The following is a 20687-nucleotide window of genomic DNA, read 5'->3' as shown; positions in this document are numbered from 1 at the left end:
TCCACTTTAATTTCTCAGGGACAGGGACATCTCTAGAAACGTTGCATCTCAGTGACTATAGTTTGCTTAAATATTTAATAATAATACATTATCTATTTTAACGTTTAGTAATGGAAGCACTCAATAGCAAGTGCCCGTCTGAATGGTTTAATGATTCACCCAATTAAAAGAATACTATGAACAAAGGCAGCCGCCTTTGATGTGTTATTAAATGTATTTAAGATGAAACAACCATTAAGAAAAAAGAAAGCAAGCATTATACATCTATAGAGTAATAACATGCATTTCACAGTTGAAGAAGCAGAGCAGCGTAGTTGTGAAGTACCCATTGCTGGAGATTCTCAAAGAAGAAGCCTGGAAGACTCAGCTGAGTACCCAGCACAGATCCCGACAGAGGAGGGGGAAGAGAACCAAAGAACCGGTTACACCATAACATCAACATCAGTACTTTTAAAAGCCATAGTTTCCACCTGGAGTGGTTGACTCTGAGGCATAGCTCTAGATCATTTTGAATGTGTTTCTTATTCCAGTATAAATCCAGAAAATATGTAGGTGATTTTGCAGTTGTCCCATGCATTTTAGTTTACAATTTGTCATTATATATATATATATATATATATATATATATATATATATATATATATATATATATATATATACACACACACATATATACATATATGCATGCTTTACCATACTGTTCTGTGCTTAATTACTGTGCTTACATAGCTGTGGGAAAGAGGCAAACTACTTGAAATTGTATTTACTTACACAGATTCAGAAGCACAATTTTGAAGAAACAAGAACAAATTCAAATTTGGTTAATTTCATGGGATGTAAGGGGGAAAAAATAATCAGTCTTGGGTATAAAGCAACAAAACCGTATTTGGTTTTAAAGTTTGTATTTTGGCATTGCTTAGAATCTCCTGCCAATGCTTAACAATTTATATACGTCTTAATTATTCTATTCTTTGATTATTGTATGCTGCTGATTTAAGTTTGAACCACACATGTTTATACTGTGGTGTTTCTATGCTGTAATTGCAATTGTCCTTTTATTGTTTTCCAGGACCCCCTTGTAAATGAGACCTCAGTCTCAACGGGTAAACCTCCTGGTCAAATAAATCAATAAAATACAAAAGTTATTTTCCAAATTGACAAAACCCCCAACTTTCACATACAGCATGGCTTCAAACAAATAATACTGCAAACAACTGGAACTTAACCAAGAATGAGTGGGTCCTGAGCAATGAATCTAAAACATCTAAACAAGTTAATAGCCTGCATTTATCAGTAAAAGTTTTATTTTTAATATAATGAGTTAGAAAAAAAAACAATTTGTGAATGTATCGATCTTAAGGTTAATAAGTAAACTATGTACTCTCTCCCCATTACTGTACTATGTGCCATGATACTGAATCTTAGATATTTGGATTTTATAAAATGTAGATAAATTGCAGTTGAACTTACCTCATCCAGTGTATTGGTAGGTGTAAACTCCCCCTGTTTTTCAAGGAAGACAAAAGTTTGTGTGAAAAAAGAGCAGGTGAGGAAGTGGTGGACTTATTGGCTGGAATTCCATTTTGTTCTGTCTGTGCGCATTCTCATTGTCCATGAACCAGTACACATGACATGCGTTTAATTACAGTGCAATTACAATGTAATATGCATGTTTTTTTGTTTGTTTTGTTTTTGTTTTTTTAGCCTATAAGGTTATGGAAAAGTATATAGTGCCTATAAATAAATGTTTGGGATGCTCAGAGCCTGTGTGAAATGTACATATGTGTATACAGTCTTCCTACATATTATTTTGTGGCTAAGGTAAAACATTAATTTTTGGTTCATAACAAATCTAAATAACTAACCATTTCTGAACAAGATGTCATTTTGATATAAATGAATAAAATTTCTATTGATAAATTTGCCAGTATATTATATATGTTTAATGACAATTTACATTTAATACAACCAATCTGTTAAGATTATACTGTTGCATTATCCTGCAATTTTACAGATTTTCTTAACAGTGTACATACAAAAGTAATAAGAAAACGCATACAAAAATAAAAAAAACTAAAATATATATGTTTGAATTTGCATTTTGACTCATTTTTTTTTCCCCACTGTATTGGGACAGATTTCGATTGCTAACACATTTGAACCGGAACCCTTTTTAGGCAGATTAAACTGCTTAAATGCTCATTAGGCTACTTATTCATTTAAGGCTCCTAAAAACCACAGAAAAGTATGCATGTAATGCGATCTGCAGGTGGGTAAAATGGAGTATCACTTTAGAAAAGAGGAGGATATTTTTAATGGATTAACTAATGGAGAAATTCTGCAGATTTTGCTGTTTCCATCGAAAATGAACCCCCTTTTCAAAATATGTATTAAAATCACTCTCAAAAAAAGGAAATTTTCCTGATATTATACTATGCACTTACTCTGTGCTTTGCCATAGTTTTCACCAGTTACCCAAAATGCAATTATCACAGATTTACCAGAGTCCTGGTGGTGTACCATGCCATCCTAATGATTTTACTTTACTACCCACAAATACACACACATTATATATATATATATATATATATATATATATATATATATATATATATATACACACATATATATATATATATATATATATATATATATATATATATACACACATACATATATATATATATATATATATATATATATATATATATATATATATATATATATATATATGTGTGTGTGTGTGTGTGTGTGTGTGTGTATTTGTAGGTACAGTAGTAAAGTACTGTTTAACCAAAGAGAGATTTTATAAAAAAGAATCCCTGTCATTTTTTGTGAATAGTGGCTGTTAAATACAGATCCTGATATATATATATATATATATATCAGGATCTGTATTTAACAGCCACTATTCACAAAAAAATTAAAGGGATTATTTTTTATTCTCTTTGGTTAAACAGTGCTTTAAAAAATGAAAAGAAACTAATAAACCCACTCTAAAACAGCTGAAAGTTTAAAGACGTGCAAAACAGTCCTTAAAGTTCTGTGAATAGAATTTTAAAATCAATCGACTTACCTCGAGGCCTGGAATGTGATGGATTGCAGGCTGCAGGGGAAAGAAAACAAAAAGGAAGCAGTTTGTGACAGTGTACAGAACGGCAAAACATCAAAAAATATTGTTCTTAAAAACAACAGTGTAGTCACTCCTGTTCACCAGATTAGTCAGCCTGCCACACTGGTCAGTACATTAAGTCTATTGTAGACATACCTGATAAGCACCCTATGAGAACTTAATGTGGGAGCGAGGAAGTATTTGCACTGCTGGATTTCATTCAAACTAGGATAACAGTATTTAGCTATATGATTTATATTTTCACAAACAAACTACTGCTTTAATGAATGAAGAAGCATCCGTCTTTCTTTGGTGCCTTACCGTCTCTCTGCGGATGAGCTCGAAAGCAGCAAGCAGCTCCCCAGTGTTCTTACTCCCCCTGGTCACTGTGTACCAGGCCAGTCGTGGAGAGGGCTCCAGGCTGGGCCGGCACACGCAGCGCCCCATGAATTCATCAGCACCCTACAGAATACATGCAGACACACAGGGACACGCACAGAAACGGAGACACACAGACAGTTAAACCAGACCTTTATTAACTAAAGGAGTCCCAGCTAGCTAAATGAATACAACAGAGTTTAAACACATCAACACAGTACCAGGATTAACTGCAATTCATCTTGGTATCTCAGGTGCATAAATGATATCCTAGTGTAAATACTGTACCCATTTATTCATTTATATCTACAGCATCCTCTTCTCAGCAATTTCCAAAAGTTGGCTAGGAATAGTACTGCAGATCGCTAAACACCTATCAGATGGCTAAAGGAAGTGAAATATATTGACACTCACGTAGGTGTCCTGATCGTAAATCTCCACCATGATGTTGGGGGGGTTCTCCTCGGTCACCTGGGGGTCACCAAAGATCTCGATCTCGTAGAAGATGAGGGTCTGGTCCCAGGTGGGGTTGAGGGTGTTGCGGATGGTCACTGTCTTCTGGCTCTGGTGGAGGAAGGACACAATGGCGTAGGGGTCTGCAGGGGAAGGGAGAGCAGACAGCCTTTCATCAACCTTAGTGTACTCAAGCAGCTTCATTGTGTTCCTTCTGGTGGAGTGGAGTGCATGTAAGTGTGTATTTAATGTGACTGGGAGGAAAGCATATGCTTTACAAGTGTCTTGTGTTTGGTATTGTAACATATCTGGTCGCTTTATTAGGACCTGAACCTACAATCTGATTGAAGCTTTGGCAGAACATGGCATAGACTCCACAAGGTGCTGGAAGGTGTCTCGAGGGACATTCATTTGTTTGTGTGACACAATGCTTCCTGGTTCCTCAGCTTCAGTCGGGGTTACAGACATTCTGAATAACCATGCACACACCATATTGATAAATTTCTGCTGACAGCTCTAAGACTTATATACTGCACAACTGATCAATTATATGATTCAGCCACTTTGTATAACACCATCTGATGACATGCCTACTTTTTTTTCGCAAGATACAGTGAATTACGTTAATTGCAGTATTTAATATACAGTAGGAAGATAAAGATCCTTCAAAAATGTACATACACATTCAACTGATGAATCCACTGTTGCACCTCTCCTGATACATAGATCAAGTCTATATATACTATTTTTTATTCACTATATGGCTAATTTCCTCATGAATCAGTAGCTAAATTAAATGCAGGCTGACCTTTCCCCTTAATAAACATATTTTTAAAATACTGAAACATTCCTCATGAAGTTTCCAGGGTGGGTAAAAAAAAAAGTTCCTGATTTACTGTAAAATAAATAATCTGATAACGTATGCCCATTCCAGGGGTGGAAACCTTTCTACGAATTTCAATCCTAATCTAATCACAATAAACAGACACAGAGAGGGCCATTGCTTGACGCAGGCTTCAGAGGACTGGCTTCCTCAGGGAACCCAAGATAAGTTCTGGGTTTATATTTCATAATTTCATTAAACTTACTGCTAAAGAGCAATGTATTGTATTTATTTACCCACTGGGTCCTGAGGGAGGGGGGTCCTGTTTTAGTAGGGGGGTATAGGAAGGTCAAGCGGTTTGCTCGAGGTCATTACCCAAATCATTTGATAAGCTTGGATTTGAGAAGCATCTCAATTATACCCCTTCTCGTTGGTTACCAGTAGAAGCTCCAGGCAGTGTGTCTAGACGAGAGTGGTACAGGTGTGGGTTTCAGAGCCCAGTTAGGATGGACTTACGGAAGTGCAGCCATGTGTGGGATTTCAAAGCAGTTCAACCCATATCAAAAGCAATATATACCGGTAAATCATGCTACGATCAACCACATGTGCAAGACCACAAATTCAACTTAAAGCAAGAACTATGCAAGGTAATGGTAAGGGAGGACTTCATGCTTTGCACCAAAAAATGCACTAAGGGATATGCTTGGATGATGCAAGTGTAACAGTGTAGAGACTAGGCGCAAACCGGCGACCACTCACACCACAAGCATGAATCTTAACCACTATGCAAAAGAGCCAGGCTTATCTGCAGGTGTGGTTATAGAGCTTTTAGCCTCATTTCACTGACAGGAGTCTGTAATGGCAGTACATAACACAACACTGCCACTTACACTGCAAGGATCACACAACAGTTGAACTTAGTGTTGAAAAAAGTGCATTTACTTTGAGCTTCACACACTGCTTATTTGTAAGCGAAGCAAATGTAAAGCACAGGACTTTATGACTGGTTTTGGACTGGTTTTGGAATGGCAAAGAACCGCCAAAGCCCCAAACGATTGTGGCTGGCCTCAAGTAAACATTAGATAAACAATGCATTTCGAAATGGAACATTTGCTTAATGAGCCCATGTATAATTTTCAATTAATTCTGTTTTCCTTTGACAGGCGGTTTTATGGCTTCTGCATGATTTAATGGAAAGCAGAAAATCATTTCCATTATCGTGTCGCCCCATGGAAAAAATGCAGTTCCTTCACAAATGCATTTTATTCTCCCTCGGCATATCAAATTTCTTAAGTCTTACTAGCAAGCTAGTATCTGGGGGGAAAAGGGCTCTGCTAATACAACAAAAACACATACTGTGGTAAAAGGTGACTTTTAGGTGAGTGAAGTGTAAAAAGGCTCTTAGAATCATATCTAACATCTGAGTGCAGCTGGTACAAAAGAGTGTAACCATTAACCTGTCTCCCCCTGCAACACTCTGCCCCTCTGGGATGTAAGAAATGCCATGTTTGTAATATACTTCAGTATTGCAGGGGGACAGGTTAATGTTCTTTGTTCTATTCACACCAAGAGTAAGTAGCAGGGTTCCGAAAAATATAGCAGTACATGTCCCCACGTGTTGCTACCTGTATTTTTTGTTTTCATTGTTAACATTGTCCTGACAACTTTTTTCACATATAACTTTAAAGTCTGTTTCAAAGCTCTTTTCAAAATGACCGCTCTAGTGCAATGATAGTGTAAGGATTATTGCCCACATTGTCAAACAGATAACACAGCAATAATGACATTGATATAGTGAATAAAATCCAGAGCACTTGTTGTTATGTTTGTTTGTTTTTTTTAATCGCTCTTCTTGCAGTGACTTAGAGAACAGATCTCAAACCCCAGTGTACTAGAGCAGCCATTTTGAAAAGAGCTTTGAAACAGACTTTCAAGTTTTAAGTGTAAAAAGTTGTCAGGATGTTAACAATGAAAAGAGAAATTACAGGTGTATTATTTAAACAGTTGTAGCAACATGTGGAGACATATAACACTATTTTTCAGAACCCCGCTATTTACTTAAGTCTGAAGAAATGGAGCTACTATACTAAGCCTGTCAAGAACAACATATACAAATATCAAAATAATGGCTATAATGACAAAATAACAGTAATAATTAGTTGCATATAAAAATACACCACGCTGTTCTTGAACTTTTTTTTTTTTTAAAAAGAAAGAAATCAGACATTCCAAGCTACTCCTACTAATGTGTACTTATCCCCCTTCACAAAGTGATGATCTTTCCAGATGAAAATTGCTGTGCAATTAGAACCATGCCGTGTTGGTGGGTACTGTACTGCTAGTTTAAGGGGGCTATTATACACAGATGATAGTTGGAGGGGAAATTAACGTCATTCCCCATTATAACTGTGTGCTGAGCAAACAGTAAAGATGACAAACACATTCCAAGAGATTATTCCTAATTGAATTGCCTAGAGATTGTAAACGAAGGAGAGATGAAGGGCAGACAGGCTGAATGGTTTTCATTAGCATGATGACATCGTGATGAACTGTTTTGAGGTGTGGGGAGGGGGCTGGATAATGGTACAGGGAGAGCCCACAAAACAATATCACCGAACTCAGTGGCAGTCTGAAGCGTTGGTCTTTAGAAGCAGGGAACAAATGACTCAAATGTTAAGCATCAGTGTTGGCCGAATGTTAGTTTGCCACAGATGTAAAATTGCAGTACTGTATTTAGAATGTGTCAGTGACACTCCAAAATCCTAAACGGTGCCAAAGCAGTAGTTAGGAACCTCTTATTTCAGCGATATCCATTTGTAGCCTAGAGCTGCCCTAAATGTGGTGTTTTTAAATCCAGTTAAAATGAGATCACTGCATATCAACATATGTTACAGTAGCATACAGAGAAATAGAGAATGAATAAATCGGCCTGTGCTAAAACAAAAATGTGTGATACAGTACTGTAAGACACTGAAATAAAACGGGAGATGAAATCGTAGATAAAGTGTATCACAGTAAATACACATGCATACAGTATGCAGATAAATTATTTTGATTGAATTCACCCCAAAAAATGCCCCCGTTAGTCATAAATATTTATAAAAATGTTGTCAAATTATAAAACAGTTTGTCTGAACTCCATGGAGTTCGAGAAGTTGCCCTGCCAAAATTTTGAAAAAAAACATATATGACCTACCTGAGAAGCTGTCTTTGTCCATGGCAATAAGGTCTCTAGCCTGGTACATGTAGCAACGCAGATGGTAACGAGTCCCACCTGGAAAAGAAAAAAACAACCACGTCCTTTTGACAGCTGTACTGTTAGTAGGTATGATTAAATACCATATCCATTGTTCAATTTGGGCTGCTGCTGCTGCTGTGCAATCAGAGCTGTTGCTACTTGAATGGGTCATTTAAGCCAAAGTCCTCAGTTTATCATCATTATAGGCAATAGCTAACCCAAGTGTATTTCTGGGGTACTGGTAACTTCTAATAAGATGCACAGGTCAATCTTGATCACCGCTGCCTCACTCACAGCTCAGCTCAAGCTAATAAAATATAAGAAAAGTGTTCTTCTTTTTAAATTGGAATATGGTTATTAGAATGGGAACATATTGAGCTGAATTCTGAGAGCTGTTTACTCCAAATCATCATTAGCACAATTTTTGTCTGAATGGTAAAAACAGCAAACTAATAAAGAAACAACATCAGGCTACTCATAAGCAACTAAGTTAAATGACTGAGTTGTATATTTCTGGTTTGCTAAATGTATTGGCGTTTTCCCAATCTGAATAAATTGTGCTAATGACGTTTTGGAGTAAATACAGTAACTTTAAGAATCCAGTTTTGTTGATTTATTTACCTAGCTTCTACTTTTTTTTACTACTGACTACTTTCCTTCTGACTTAGAACCAGCAGAAAGTCAAGAAAGTCAAGTCTATAGCAGTGCACATCGAGGTGTAATGGAACGTGCCTCACTTCCAGGTCATGACCCTGTTGCAATGTACTGTGAACTGCTGTTGACCAACATCCAGCCATCAGTAATCTTGTCCATGTGTGTGATTAAAGAGCCAAAACAGCAAAGCACCAGGCACAGGGATGCTCGCAGTCTAGGAGGCACCTTTCATCTTTTATTTTATTGACCACCACCAGGGCTTGTTCCCCTCCATGCTGAGCACAGTAAATACATGTTGTGTATCTGCTACCCTGTAATCAGAGGTAGTCAGCCCCTCCTCCTCCTCCTCCTCCTCCTCTCCTCTTTCTATTTTAATTAAACGGTGCTTCTGTAAAACCGCAAGAGGACAGAGCCAAGGATCTGAGGAGGAAGAATTTCTCTCAGTCAAATGAAGGCCACGCTTTGACCACCCCCACAGTTGAAATTTCCACTGCTTACTATAAGCCACTGATAACAGTAGATGGCAATGATAGGAACTCAGTTGAGATTGTTCAGCAGATAAAAAAGAGACACTTTTGTTTTCTCCATTTTTAAATCATTTTCCTCTTCCAACTACTGGCTTACATATGATGCGCTTATTAAACTATCAGTTTTTACATTTGGAAGTTATTTGTTTGAATGTGCAGCAGCAGATACTGTAGTTGGAATGCTTTACAAAATTATTGGAAATTAACCAATTGTAGAGAAACTAATTTGGTGCCTGCAAATGAGTGCGCACAATACCAAGTTCTATGTTAGTAAGTTTCTATTTACCGATTCCAATATTCAAAAGCTACATAATAAATAACCCACTCCAGGGTGTGCAGTAAGACAATTCTTACTGCACGCTCTGGTTGCGTTGTGAGGCACGATGCAAAGCAGACTGCCTTCAACCACCCAGAAAGTGCGGTAAGAATTGTCTTACTGCACACCCTGGAGTGGGTTATTTCACTTATAAAATGTGCTTATAAAATGTTTTTTTTTTTGAGAACAGGATAAAAAAGAAGAAATAAGAATAAATGTATTATATCCTTCCACTCAGAAAAGTAGTCCCTCTTGACTGTTTAATTTTAATATACAGACGTGCTCAAATTTGTTGGTACCCCTCCACAAAAAACGAAGAATGCACAATTTTCTCTGAAATAACTTGAAACTGACAAAAGTAATTGGCATCCGCCATTGTTTATTCCATATTTAATAGAAATCAGACTTTGCTTTTGATTTTCTATTCAACATAATATTGTAAATAAGAAAACAAATGAAAATGGCATGGACAAAAATGATGGGACCGCTAACCTAATATTTTGTTGCACAACCTTTAGAGGCAATCACTGCAATCAAACGTTTTCTGTAGCTCTCAATGAGACTTCTGCACCTGTTAACAGGTAGTTTGGCCCACTCTTCCTGAGCAAACTGCTCCAGCTGTCTCAGGTTTGATGGGTGCCTTCTCCAGACTGCAAGTTTCAGCTCTTTCCATAGATGTTCGATAGGATTCAGATCAGGACTCATGAAGGCCACTTCAGAATAGTCCAATGCTTTGCCCTTATCCATTCTTGGGTGCTTTTAGCTGTGTGTTTTGGGTCATTATCCTGTTGGAGGACCCATGACCTGCGACTGAGACAGAGCTTTCTGACACTGGGCAGTACGTTTCGCTCCAGAATGCCTGATAGTCTTGAGATTTCATTGTGCCCTGCACAGATTCAAGGCATCCTCCATGTTTCACTGTAGGTATGGTGTTCTTTTCTTTGAAAGCTTCATTTTTTCGTCTGTGAACATAGAGCTGATGTGACTTGCCAAAAAGCTCCAGTTTTGACTCATCTGTCCAAAGGACATTCTCCCAGAAGAATTGTGGTTTGTCAATATGCATTTTAGCAAATTCCAGTCTGGCTTTTTTATGTTTTTCTTTCAAAAGTGGAGTCCTTCTGGGTCTTCTTCCATGGAGCCCACTTTCGCTCAAAAAGCGACGGATGGTGCGATCAGAAACTGACGTACCTTCACCTTGGAGTTCAGCTTGTATCTCTTTGGCAGTTATCCTTGGTTCTTTTTCTACCATTCGCACTATCCTTCTGTTCACTCTGGGGTCGATTTTCCTCTTGCGGCCGCGCCCAGGGAGGTTGGCTACAGTTCCATGGACCTTAAACTTCTTAATAATATTTGCAACTGTTGTCACAGGAACATCAAGCTGCTTGGAGATGGTCTTGTAGCCTTTACCTTTACCATGCTTGTCTATTTTCTTTCTGATCTCCTCAGACAACTCTCTCCTTTGCTTTCTCTGGTCCATGTTCAGTGTGGTGCACACAATGATACCAAACAGCACAGTGACTACTTTTCTCCATTTAAATAGGCTGAATGACTGATTACAAGATTGGAGACATGTGTGATACTAATTAAAGAAACTAATTAGTTTGAAATATCACTATAATCCAATTATTTATTGTCTTTTCTAAGGGGTACCAACAAATGTTTCCAGGCCATTTTAGAATATCTTTGTAGAATAAGCAATAATTCATCTCTTTTCACAGCTTCTTTGCTTTATTCTATGACATACCAAAGGCATGCAAGTATACATGATAAAATAGCTTTTAATTTCATCACTTTTCAGGAGGAATGAAGCATTATTTCAATGAGCTGTAAGGGTACCAACAAATTTGAGCACGTCTGTACATTTTTAAACTTTTTTTTGCCATAAACTTTAAATTGAACATTGCCGTTTACTGTACAAATTTTGAGATGAAATGGCATTTTGGAATTGAAGGCAGACTGACTTCCCGCATTAGAGGGAGGACTCCCGGAAGCTTCTGAACTAGAGGCAGTGGATAAAGTAGCCGTCTTTGCGTAGGAAAGGATCCTACTACAGTCTTTGCAGTTTTCAAGAGACAGTGACCAATATATATATATATATATATATATATATATATATATATATATATATATATATATATATATTTTTTTTAAGGGGGTTAAGGTAGAATGATTTGGCATCTGGAGGACACTTTTGTAATATTTTTTAAAACTGTCGACAAGGCACAAAGGATCACCACGGGTGCTTTCATGGTTGATCTCTTTAATATCGTTATTGTTTTTAATTTGCTCATTAAATTACAGGGTCACAAACTCCAAGCCATTTTCATATGTATTGATGACAAACGACTTCCGTGTCAAGTTGCACAGTGCTTCCCGTCCACGGCGAGCAAAATAGAATTGTATATCGAACCAGACCTTGTTTAAAAGCCCACTGCTGTGTCAGATATTTGTTAACATTTCTACTCACAGAAACACTATTCAGATAGCGATTTATGCCAGCTCTCAGGTTCAGAAAACTTGAGATGCTGTATTAATTTCCTTCTTAAAAATGCCTTATGACTTTATTCAATTAGCAGTCTTAAAGTCCAGGCTAATGTTTTTTTTGTTTCATTAAAAACACGTATTATTATTAAGGCATAGTGATATTAATAGACCATTTAAGTGAGTTAGTCTATGATGTCACAGCAACAAATTTGGCACCTAGTTATAAACAGAAATCAGATAATGATCGGTTACCTAATGTTCTGGCACTCTCAAGTGCTTGTCTTAAGTATCTTACTTAAATGCATGTGTGAAGCTAAACCTTGTTTATGTGAGCTTCGATTTTCCAACCAAGATCAGTCAAATTCCCACACCCCACTCAGTTCCTTGTCTTAAGGAGAAAAACATCTCTACATGTTGATAAGAGCATAACTTGCAGTTGGGCTTGAGCCACAGCGTTCTCAAGTATGCACACAGTATTTGTTTGACCTCCGTTGACCCCTACATACGACTCTGCAAACTTTTTACAGCCACAATTTGGATTTGCTAATGACCGATACTTGTAATTGCTAACTTTTTTTACTCATTTATGGTGCAGTATTGTTTGTGATGTAACTATTGTACTGTATGTATGCATTATATTGTTATAACAACATTGATTATATATATATATATATATATATATGGCTGCTATATTGATGTTGCTGCAGTTTGAGCCTTCTTGGCCAGGTCTCCTCCTTTTTTTTCCAGTTCGATAACGAAACAAGCCTTGTTTTTACCTATGTTGTCATTAATCTCTGAGATTCTTACAACGTGAATGGCAACTGGTTGAACTGGCTTACTATCGAACATGCAGGAGATGGTGGGTCGATTCACTCCAAAGCTTGCAGTCACTGATTTGTCGTCATTCTTCTCATCCATCACTCCTCCCTGTAAAACAGAGAATTTACATTATTCAGCAGCTCAATTAAATTAATAAGCAACAAGGAAATGTAAGGGATAATGGCATGTTATGTGGTAATAATGGAACTACAGAGTCAATAAATTATTTGGAAGTAGGAGTTCCATTATTACCATTGTCCCTTTTAAAGTTTATTTATTTAACTTTGTTTGTATGAAAGAGTTAACTTTGAGAGCACGAGAATCCGTGAGAGGCGTTTCTTCATTAAGCAGTGCTTGTAGAATAGATGTCATTAATCAGTGTCATCTGAGCTGTGCTTTATTTGCCATTTGATTAGGACAGAATGGGGCGATGTAGCACAGTGAAGGGTGTCATTCACTGCTGACTGCCTCCCTAACTCTTGCAACGCTCACTGTGGAGCCCCCCGTGAAGACCACCAATTTGATACAGCCAGGGCGTAACCCTACACCCCCCTGACTCTACTCTATGATACCCTGCAGACCACACGATTGTGCCTTTACCAGGTTTTTGTCATTCTTTAGAACAACCAGACACTGCTCTCGTTTTGTTTTCTATGGAGGTCAGCCATTCTTTTATTCTGAGTCCTTATTCCATGAATATAAGAAAGGTTCAATTGCTGTTTCTATCACCACAAAAGTAGAAAATCCACCTATTTAAAGCGCCGCATAATTATACAGTACTCTCCCCACTTTTAATGTGGCTCAGCAATGCCCTGGCAGAGCAACTAATTAAACATCAGTCTGGCAACCTATACTGACCAAACACATGTGAGCCATGTCAGCAAGCATTGACAGGAATGTTATCAGCGAAGCACGAGAACTGACAGACAGCAAGGATAGTTTACGTGTTTTCAGGGTATTGGTGCAGCAAAAGTAAATCAGCCAAAAGCACTATTTCACTTTTAATTTGTAGTTCCCAACACTCTTAGGTGAAATGTAGAAAAAATACTCAATACCTGTCATACAGTAAGAGAAATAAGTCGCCAAAGTAAGGTAAAAATGTCCTTTTTTTCTCCCAATGTATTTTTTTGCACACCCCAGGCACTTTTATCCACGCATATGTATATTACAGGACATCCGAGTTTAATGACAATTAACTTATCAACATGGAAATATACTATGGAACACATTATTTTGATGTCTGTATCATTTATATTAAACTATTTATTGATATTTTAAAATGGACTAGTCGGACACATCACAGGCAAAAAAATAAATTAATAAATTGAAAACCCCAGGGAGTTTTAATCCACGCATATGTATATTACAGGACATCTGATTTTAATGACAATTAATTTGTTTTGTCAACATGGAAATATACTAGGGAATGCACTTATTGTGATGTCTATATCATTTATATTAATTTTATTTCTGTTTTAAAACTGAACATTTGCCTGCAAAGAAATCTTTCTTTATATAAATAATAATTAAAAAGAAGATCTGGTATATGTGGGATTTGAATCTACAACCTTCAGTTTGCAAGTATGTTGTGTTACAGACAGTGCCCAACAATTAGTTGAGAGAAGCGGTATTTTTAAAGATGAAGTCAGCCAGCTGAGAATTTTCTGGACATTTTTGAGATTTTTCGAGCCATCATTCATCTTCATCATCATCATTCTGAGATTCTGATCTTGAGTTTTGATCTTTGGTTTCCTGTCAGTTTAACACTCATTGTGGTCCCTACTGGCGCAAGGAAGTATGGTTTCCTCTCTCGATACTGGTTGATGAGAGTAACGCTATTTGTGGACCCCACGGGACAGAAAGGAATGTTAATTTCTGAGAATTAGCTATGCTGAAGGATAGCCTATATATCTAGTAAGAGTAAAACATAAATAAATACATACATTAATATAAATATTGAAATAAATTAATACATAAATACATAGACATGTATTTCTTTATTTATTTATCTTGATATGTATTTATTTATTTTTCACTATCATATAAACACTGCCATTTAATACTGTATGAAACGAAAATAAATACTCAACAGTTCTTGTTCAGTTGTATATTAGTGAAGATTTTTCCACATAAAGGTCATTATGCTTTCATATATTACTTTCAAATAAAAAAAAATATAATGTAAGCCTGGACAATTACTTTGTTGCAGACTTGTTGTCTGTTCAGTTTGTCTCGTCTGTCTTTTATATATGTTACATGTATTGTAAGTGGAACGGGTCACACTGTTAGCATGGGAAGGGGCAGTGAGTGAATGAGTGGGGAGAATGTGTGCTGCTGTTTACGGGGGTTGCAGAGCATTTTGAGAATTCAACTCAATGTCTCCCTGAGTACTACTTCCTAAACTTGAAAAAGTTACAATATACTAAATGAACGGATCAAGCTTATTATGATAGTTTGCAAAATCAGATGAAAGCTTTCAATACAATCGGGATAATACATAATCATTACTTACAGAATCTTGTTCATCTCGTTACTTGTTAAAAACTGTAACGTTAGGCTATACTACTTGCAAATGTTGTGAAAAAGAAAGTACAAACTTCATGCCGTGGAAGCTACGGCGTCTGCATTTTTTAGACTTAGAAATATCTAAAGGTAAGAACAGTACCTTACAAACTACTGTATTCAATAAACCAACAGATCGGAATTCATTACTGGCAAAAAGTCAACATCCTCGCTCACTGATAAGAAATATACTGAAAGGTCAATTCTTACGGGTAAAAAGGAACTGAGCACAGAGTCTTAATCAACTCATTTTAACTCAACTCTAATAACAAATACTGAGCACCAGCCGTTTTTATGAAATCACACGACTTGATCTCAGTATTTTGTTATCCCAAGAAACATAAAAACATAAGAATATAAGAAAGGTTACAAATGAGAGGAGGCCATTTGGCCCATCTTGTTTGTTTGGTTGTTAGTAGCTTATTGATCCCAGAATCTCATCAAGAAGCTTCTTGAAGGATCCCAGGGTGTCAGCTTCAACAACATTACTGGGGAGTTGGTTCCACAATACTACTCAAACAATCAACAAACCTATCTGCTCACTATTTAAAATGTAAATAACATTATGTATGTGCCCAATGAGCTATTGATGTAAAACTTAGACAGTTGCGTTTTCATTGTGCATCAGTATGTGTATATATTAGTAGCATGGGACACACTCACAGGGGTTCGTTTGCCCTTTAAAATGAGACCCTCATTTTACTTGGGAGTTTAGCACTAACATGCACTTTTAATAATACTAAATAAAAATAAACAAACAAAAACCTAGCTCTTTTCGAGCACTAACTAAACAGAACAGGAATCTAACTATAAAACAGGACAGCTAAGCTGCTTACAACAAAATTACAACACACAGTTTACACAATACACAAATTATGAAACAAAAGGATCACACAGTACCTTTTTGTTTGATACGCTTGAGCACACAATCAAGCTGGCTTTTCACACAGCAGCCTCGACTAGACTGACTGCTGCCTTTTTATATTTGGCACCTGGCTTCAATTTATAATAGTCACCAGCTGGGAAACAATTAACAATAATACAATTAAGTTGTAGTCCTGTGCACCTGAGGACTACACTTTCTCTGCTCCCTGTCTCACAATCTATATATATATATATATATATATATAAAGCAGGATTTGAACCCTAACTAGTCATACTTTTACTCCAACTACATAACCACTACGCTACACAGATTCACATCTTAACACTTTCAACAGAGTAGGCTACTATTTACATTTACCCTATCCAAATGGCAATACATTGCCTCAATATAGGTTGAACAATAATATGTGTGTGTGTGTGTTGTAAGTGATATGTGAAAATATAAGTGATATGTGAAACAAAAACACATTTGAAATGTGAAAAATGGTAAGTTATCAAAAGTGCCCAGCCATTTAAAGTGGAGATATAAGCCAAGTTTCAAGAAACCATTGGGGCAACCTTGCCCAGCACAAAGCAAATAGGCACAACTGTAAAACCGATGGGGGCCAAGGTTGCCTCAATTGTTTCTTCTAACTTGTATCAAAAACACAGGCTAAGTTAGAAGAAAAAATTGGGACAACCTTGGCTAGCACCGAGCAAATAGGCACAACTGCAAAAGCGATGGAGGTCAAGGTTGCCCCTAATTGTTTCTACTAACTTGGCTTGTGTTTTTCAGGCACAATAAAAGCAGATTGAACTTGCATGAAAAATACTAATGGCTGGACACTTTTGATAACTTGGCGTTTTTTCACATTTCCAATGTGTTTTTGTTTCAGATATATTAAACACATGTACTGTTAACCACATGATTACCAGAATAAGAATGAAGAAACAAACAGAAAGGAAGCGATGAAAATGTCTACATGCACTTGCTGACAGTTTCTATCAGTGCAGACTTGCTGCGCAGTAACAGTTGCTGAAGGCTACTTCTTATGAAATAATTTTAAGTGTAATGTGACAACAAGCATGGAAAATCTTAACAATGGAACAGTCACACTTCTCATTCCATTGACAAATGTGGTGCCAGTCGATATTAGTCCCATCTTTTTCTAATGTAGAATCATCTATTGAACAGACTACAAACATCTCCCCAGCCCTCACTCCTCACCCTCTGCCCCCACGTAAATAAGGCTACTCCCAGCTGCCTTCACTCAGATGAGCACTGAGGTTATGTCTGAGCCTCGGGAGCCAGCCCGGGAGCCAATAAAATTATTCTTAAACCAGTGCATTCTCAATCTCTGAACATGCTCTGCCTGATCTAACTGAGTAAAGAGACTGGTGGGGTGTGTCCGTCAATGGATGGACACTCTAACATACCGATGGTGTAAGCCTGTACCATGGCAATTTTCCTGAACATCCTGCTTCATTCTTTGTGTAATTTTTTTTTTCTTATTTTTTTTAAAAATACATTTTCTATTCATTTTTTGACAATAAACAAACAGCAACAAACAGCCAGTAGATGTACTACAATCTAATAACCACAAGAGCGAAGCTCAATGAATACACCAGAACCCTGAGATGCAATCAGGGGTGAAATTCTGCCAGTACTTACCGGTACTCAGTACCAGGACTTATTTTAATGCCGGTACTGGGTACCGGGACTTACTGTATCTGCTTTTCATCCAAAGCGCATGCATTCCATCCACTCTTAGTTGTTTATTTACACAGTCCACTAGCATTCTGTTAGAAAACAGTCTTGTCACAGAAACAATCATTAAAATATTCTCGAAATGAGCCAATGGCAATGGATGATCTATTTACCTTCGTTCTAGGCAACAAAATCATGAGGAGAAGTTATTTGTCAGCTTTGGTGCCAATCATTATTAACACTAGAACCACCGGATTTTCGAACTACCTAGAACCGCCACATGGGTCACTTTGACCCATACATTTTTAAACCGCTTCAGTATGAAAATGAAAGACATACTATCGGATATAACTGAAAAGTTTTATTCATGAACATCATATCTAACATTTGCATCACAGAAACACCGTATTTAAATGGAAAATTAAACATAAGGCTTTATTTTCAAAATGAGTGTACATACAGCATGACTACAAATAAATAAATATAATAAATTATAAATTATAAATTATAATTTATTATATTTATTTATTTGTAGTCATGCTGTATGTGCACTCATAAATAAATATAATAAAAATATATATTAAATTATACATTTCAAAAGAAACGGGTATGTACATATACCCGTGTACAGATGTAAATGGGTATATGTACACACAAAACTATAAAACCGAAATCATTGTTTCTAATACTACATAAAAAGAAAATATAACACTACTTCCGGTATGACGGCTGCATTGTACTCTATGGAGGAGCGTACACGTCTGCCAGCTGACTGTGCCTGCATCCAGGAGCTGTGTTAAACGCTATTGTGTAAACATGTGTAAACTGGTACATACAAACCTGTAAAACCGAAATGTTTTTTTTCTTAAAGTAATATAAAAAAAAGAATATACTGTATAACATACATTTCATATTAGGCACATAAGTTGTTCTCCTACCTGCCATTTCAGTTTGCTGTATCTGAGTGCAGCTTGCCATATTTCAATGAAAATGACTACTTTCAAGATTAAATATTTCCTTCTAATATATTCCCAGTTGCATTTGTGGAACAAAATGAAGGATTGTTGTCTCTCAGGTACATTGAAAAATAAGAAACTAGGCTTTCACTAAGTTGGCATTTTGACAAATCCACAACATAGCAATCTCTGTCTCATAGAAACAAAGAAAGGCTAGAAATAAAAAGTGTGTGCTAGGAAGGAAGAGTTGTGTCTTGTTTGCTGCATTTACAAAAAAATAGAATATCTTACATTATATTAAAAAAAGACATGTATTGTAATGCATGGGTCACATTGACCACGCATTTTTGCGATTCTGACTATCAAACGTCATCAGGATATTTAATTAATGTATTTAAGAAAAGTAAAAAATGGACATACACATATGATTTACAACGGAAGAGTAATTAACATTTTAAATGCAAAATGGGTCACATTGACCCGCTTGGCGGTTCTAGTGTTAAACCAATCGGTCAGCCTCATCAGCCTATGGATTTATATGATTGGTCAATAATGTTGTCGGTACTTTCCCCTAATCGAGTACTAATTCTTTAAGAAATGGAATGTAAGACGGATGTTCATTGAACGAATGACATCTGAAGTAAGTTTACTGTTATGAAATGTTTAATTTAGTCTCCTCGTTAATAGTTTAGTTTTTTTTTTCTTTTAAACCATCAAAACAGTGAATAAGATGGAATGTGGACGATGTAGCCGTTTACTGGGGCATGTGAAATAAAATCAATTTAAAAGTAAAATATGGGGGCTCCCGAGTGGCGCATCCAGTAAAGGCTCAGACACGGTTAAACTGGAGTTTTTCAACATTTCCAACAATAAATACAATAGAATACTATTTTATCCTAGCCGGGATCAAAATAATAAATTGTAGCCCTATACAGCTACTTACCTCAAATGCCTGAAGCTAGTTAAAACGAGAGGACACACAGCCGAGAACGTGCTAGACCTGGGGGAAGGGCGAAATTTAGTTGCAGGCTTTGCAATGCGCTAGGCCGCGATGGGGGATAACTAGCCAAAATGGCTAAAATAACATTAAAACACAGCAAAAAAGCGACTGTATATATACATACTGCTTTTGGGGAAAATGATTGAGAAAAACAAGTAATAAGGCACAACAGAGTAATAATAAAAAAAACGATATACTCACCATTGTGAGTTTAATACGTTGTGTATTGATAATTTATTAATCGAACTATAATTAGACAAAAATAAGTTCTGCCATGCATTAAACTATATTTATGCACGGTTTAAAACCCCTAAGCAGCCAATCAGCGTGCAGCATCTGAACATTCTGTTTTATAACCAAAAGTAATTCACTTCAGCCCCATTAGTTATTTTTAGTTAGTTAGTTATGTGGATCCCGCAACTTTCAAGGTTTAAATCAAAGGCAATTTTCTCCGATAACTGATAACTCCAACTTCTAGTGCAGGAATTTCAAAATGGGAAATTTTCAGTGATTCTTTAAATCAATACGACAGTCTGAAGTTAAAAAAATGGGGGTGGGAAGTCAAGTACAGGCGACATAACAATATATCAGTTTTCATGAAACCCATCAAAAACATACAGTAGGCTTTCAAAAACAGTCCCACTGCTGGCTACCCTCCCTCAATGTCTCAGGACTACTGAACTTTTGAAATAAATACTAACTGTATTTATGGTGGTGGGGGGGGGGCAGCAACAGTTTTCAGGAATAAATGCAAGTATTATTTTAAGAATTAACTTTTATTTCGAACAAACAT

General features: G+C 36.7%; 1 protein-coding gene across 12 annotated transcripts in view; it reads right to left on the bottom strand.

Annotated features, from left to right (window-relative positions):
• The window catches only part of dysf (dysferlin, limb girdle muscular dystrophy 2B (autosomal recessive)), a 143610-nt gene that overhangs the window by 39645 nt on the left and 83278 nt on the right, over positions 1 to 20687 (bottom strand). For 11 of the 12 annotated variants that reach the window (XM_059003626.1, XM_059003647.1, XM_034014296.3 and 8 more), the window contains 7 exons: positions 12825 to 12912; positions 7963 to 8040; positions 3905 to 4086; positions 3434 to 3574; positions 3077 to 3106; positions 1471 to 1503; positions 326 to 367 (listed from right to left, as the gene is read on the bottom strand). In XM_059003626.1, coding sequence (XP_058859609.1) covers positions 326 to 367; positions 1471 to 1503; positions 3077 to 3106; positions 3434 to 3574; positions 3905 to 4086; positions 7963 to 8040; positions 12825 to 12912 — 594 coding nt within the window. The remainder of the gene's footprint in view (positions 1 to 325; positions 368 to 1470; positions 1504 to 3076; positions 3107 to 3433; positions 3575 to 3904; positions 4087 to 7962; positions 8041 to 12824; positions 12913 to 20687) is intronic. The other variant, XM_059003657.1, reaches the window with a different exon arrangement.

Source organism: Acipenser ruthenus, chromosome 2 (assembly GCF_902713425.1).
Source record: "Acipenser ruthenus chromosome 2, fAciRut3.2 maternal haplotype, whole genome shotgun sequence".
Classification (NCBI taxonomy): Eukaryota; Metazoa; Chordata; class Actinopteri; order Acipenseriformes; family Acipenseridae; genus Acipenser; species Acipenser ruthenus.
The sequence above is the reverse complement of the archived record's forward strand: the minus strand, read 5'-3'. Positions and strand labels throughout refer to the sequence as shown.